This window comes from Propithecus coquereli, unplaced genomic scaffold, assembly GCF_000956105.1.
Source record: "Propithecus coquereli isolate 6110/MARCELLA unplaced genomic scaffold, Pcoq_1.0 Scaffold712, whole genome shotgun sequence".
Taxonomy (NCBI): Eukaryota; Metazoa; Chordata; class Mammalia; order Primates; family Indriidae; genus Propithecus; species Propithecus coquereli.
This window is the reverse complement of record NW_012153197.1, coordinates 132,165-136,125: the sequence shown is the minus strand read 5'-3', so window position 1 is coordinate 136,125 and position 3,961 is coordinate 132,165. Positions and strand designations below refer to the sequence as shown.

General features: G+C 36.8%; 1 protein-coding gene across 1 annotated transcript in view; it reads left to right on the top strand.

Moving 5' to 3' along the window:
• LOC105824122 (zinc finger protein 248) overlaps positions 1 to 3,961 on the top strand; it is a 30,288-nt gene that overhangs the window by 17,033 nt on the left and 9,294 nt on the right. The window contains exons 3-4 of the mRNA XM_012661492.1: positions 2,131 to 2,257; positions 2,542 to 2,637. Of these exons, the coding sequence (XP_012516946.1) occupies positions 2,131 to 2,257; positions 2,542 to 2,637 (223 nt within the window). The remainder of the gene's footprint in view (positions 1 to 2,130; positions 2,258 to 2,541; positions 2,638 to 3,961) is intronic.

Here is a 3,961-nt window from a genome sequence, read left to right as displayed (position 1 = left end):
ACATGTATTTTGCAAATATTTTCTTCCAGTCTGTGGCTTGTCTTTTCATTTTTGTAAAAGGGTCTTTTGGAGAAAAAAATATGCATTTGATGCTATACATTTCCCTATACGGGCTACTTTCTCAGCATCCCACAAATTTTGAACACTGGTATTTTCATTTTTATTTCATTTAAAATGTTTAAAAATTTGAGACTTCTTTGGCCTATAGATTATTTATAAGTATATTGTTTAGCTTTCAAATTTTAGAGGGATTTTCTAGCTATCTCTTGCTTTACTGGTTTCTGTTCAATTCCATTGTGGTCTGAAAACATACATTGTATGATAGCTATTGCTTCAAGTTGGTTAAGGTGTGTTTTATAGGCCAGAATATGGTCTATGTTGGTCAGTGTTCCATGTGAGTACAAATAGAATGATAGCATGTGTATTTTATTGTTTAGGGTGAGGAATATTTTATAAATGTCAGTTAGATCAAGTTGATTGATGGTGCTGTTCAGGTTACCTATATACTTACTGATTTTCAGCCTGCTGATCTATCAGTACTGACAGAGGGGAGTTGAAGTCTCCAACTGTGATGTAGATTTCTAAGCTCTCCTTTCAGTTCTATCGGTTTTTACCTTACATATTTGACAGTCTTTTGTTAGATGCATACATGTTTCAGATTTTGTTTTCTTTCCCTAATATGATTTTGAACCCATCTAATTAGCTCTTAATTTCAGATATTTTATTTTTCAGCTCTAGAATGCCCATTTTATGGCTATATGTATATATGTATGGTCTATGTTGGTGTTCCATGTGAGTACAAATAAAATGATAGAGTGTGTATTTTATTGTTTAGGGTGTGTGTCTGTGTATACATGTATAATAGGTCAAGACCATACCCAGGTTTAATGATTCCCTAGGATGACTCAGCATATAGTGAAAGGAGACAAAGCAAAATCAGCAAGATTCTAAGAGTCTTCTCCCAGTGTAGTCTCACAGAACACACTTAAGTCCTCTAACTATGACATACGACAACACATGTGAAATGTGTACCAGGGAAGCTCAGTAGACACTCGATGCCCAGAATTTTGATCAGGGGCTGGTCACATAGGTACTCTTGGCCTGACACATACCAAAATTCTAGACTCCCAGAAGGAGTGCACATATTTTGCATAAACCATATTGTTTACACAAACAGTTCAGGCTCAGTGAGCCATTCTTATCAGAAAATTATAAGAACCCCCCTGAAATCCAAGTTTCCAGATGCCAATCAAGCATGATCTCTTGCAGCAGACCTTTCAAAGGATAGCAGTTTCAGGCCTACTCTATTAACCCTTTTTCTGTACAACACACATACTATACACTGTTGAACTTCTGCCATCTTCTTGTTTATTTTCATATTTTCCTTTGTTTTATGGAACATATTAATCATAATTCATTTTGAAGTTCTTGTTTGTTAATTACAGTGTCTGGGTCACCTATATGTCTGCTTTTATAATCTATTTTTTTTTCTTGGTCCCTGTCTCTTTACATACCATGGAATTTTTTGCTGGATGCCAAATATTGTGTTTAAAAACAAAACAAATTGTTAAAGGCTCCAGAAGATGATCTCTTCAAGCAGAGAGGATTCATTCTTTTCTCTGATGGGCAGGTAGACTGCAGGGCAGTTACTTTAATCAGTCATGTGTTGAATGTGGTCAGAGCCTGTGCCATATTCATTTCAATCCCATTATTTATTTTAACAACTGAAAGTGTTAACTTCCTTGATGAAACTTGATAATGTAAAAGATAATGTGAAAGAACTGACTTTTCCTCTGTAACTCCAGTCTACCTTGTACACACTGCTAGCTCCTACAATGTCCAATTTAGTAACTGTGACTATGTATTTATTCTTATCAGGTCATAAGCACTTTGAGAACAGGAACCATTTTGTTTTCATCAGTAGCATTCACAGCAGTGAGGACAATTCTAAGCCCTTAGTGGAAACTCAATTTGTACAAGATATTTTGTATTATTCTATATAGTATAGCACAAAGGGAGGTATCCTATATGTCATTTTTCAGTAAACTGTAAAGAGATTAGTTCTCTTAAATCTTTTCTATATTATTTAGTTCTGACTACTTCATATAGAAAAGGAATATACTATTACAGGAACAAGTGTCATTCACGGATGTATGTGTCGACTTCAACCAGGAAGAGTGGTCTCTTCTGGACCCTGCTCAGAAGATATTATACAGAGATGTGATCCTGGAAAATTACAGCAACCTTGTCTCAGTAGGTAAGGATTTTTTTTCCACATGGCTGCCAATAGCGTGCATTTCTTAGTTGCTCAAACATATGAATGCCCTGTAGTTTTCTGATTTGAAGCTTGAGATTCAAGGCTCTGAGATGACTAATAACCTTTTGGCCACCATAAAGAACGTCCTCTTCCCTCCTCAGGGATTGGTTCACTTGGGTACCTTCCTTGAGCTCCTGGAGCTATACCTTTCTTCCCTATCATTTTTTCAGTGTCCCTGAAGCCAAGCTCTTTAGCCCCAGTCCTGTGTTATTTTCTCTTAACAGGGCATTGTGTTACTAAGCCAGAAGTGATCTTCAAGATAGAGCAAGGAGAAGAGCCCTGGATCTTAGAGAAAGGATTCCCAAGGCAGTGCTACCCAGGTGAGTTAGTGAGTTCAAGGCCGATGAAAGCCAGAGGAAATTAGAACTTAGATTATTGGTTTAGAGTTTGTCACCTTTGCAATATTTTTAAGAAATTTCTACTTTTAGCCTCAGACCTTTGGAAATAACGAGGGATACTTGGCCCACATCTGTTACCTTGTCATTCCTCCATACATTACTCTCACTATAATGCTTTTCCTTTTTCTTTGACATTTTCAGAGTGATTTACCTCTTAGGCTTAATGGGCCACATATGGTCTTGGTTGCTGTTGCTGCTGTTCATTTTTCTTCCTATTTATTCCTCTTCTTCTTTCTCCTTCCTCTTCCCTACTGCTACTTCCATCTTTTTCCCTTTAAAAACGTAATAAATGTTCTTAGCTCAAGGGCCATTGCCTTGTGGTCATAGTTTGCCAATCCCTTTTCTAGAGTGTGGTTGTATATAAGTGAGAGTAGTCCTGGGACAGTACCACCTTTAGAAGGCATTAAATTCATCCATTAGAGGAGACTGAGGAGGAACAATCTGCACTGCACAGAAACCAGAGAGCCTGATTCCCAGGAGTCAAATAAGGTGCATCCTGCTGTCCTACTGCTACCTTAAATGGCAGCAGTGAGGTCACTGTACAAAACCTCTTACTGGTCTCTTCGTGGTCCCATTGTTACTTTCCATTCAAAACCATCTTCTCCATCTCTTTATACTCTCACTCTTCACTGATATCACTCAAAAGCAGAATTACATGTTTTCTCATTCCTGACTTGATCTAATTCTTCATTGGTTCTTTTTCTTTAACTAAAGCATTCGATTTATCTTTACTAGCCTGACAAAGTAACCTATAGTTGCTACTTAATGAATGAAAGTTCCCTTTCGTTGACTATTACATTGTGGTCCTATTCTGCCTGTCTTAAAATTTCTTTCTGCTCTCCAGAATTTATATTAAACCGTATCCTATATATTAAATTTTGTTTATGTTTTCTCATTTATCTAAAGTTTTCATTCTTCTTTTCTTCGCCTTTTTTGAGATAATTAATATTGCATGTCAAGTGTTTAGACATTGCATGGTGCATGGTAATGATTTATTGGTGGTATTTCACTTGTTTTAAGTTAGAGCTCAATGTTTTACTGTAAATTAAATAGTTTATATTGTATGACTGAATTACTGGTGGCTGTATGCCAAGAACTCAGGCCTGATCATATGGCTGCTGAGTAGGGGTTCCCTACTGAGATTTTGTCTCTCAAAGAAAAGCGCCTTTCTTACTTTGCCTTAAATCTGATATTTTGAGAATTACTTTGTTGATTATCTCTGGAGCCAGGTTTAGGAGAGGCCATT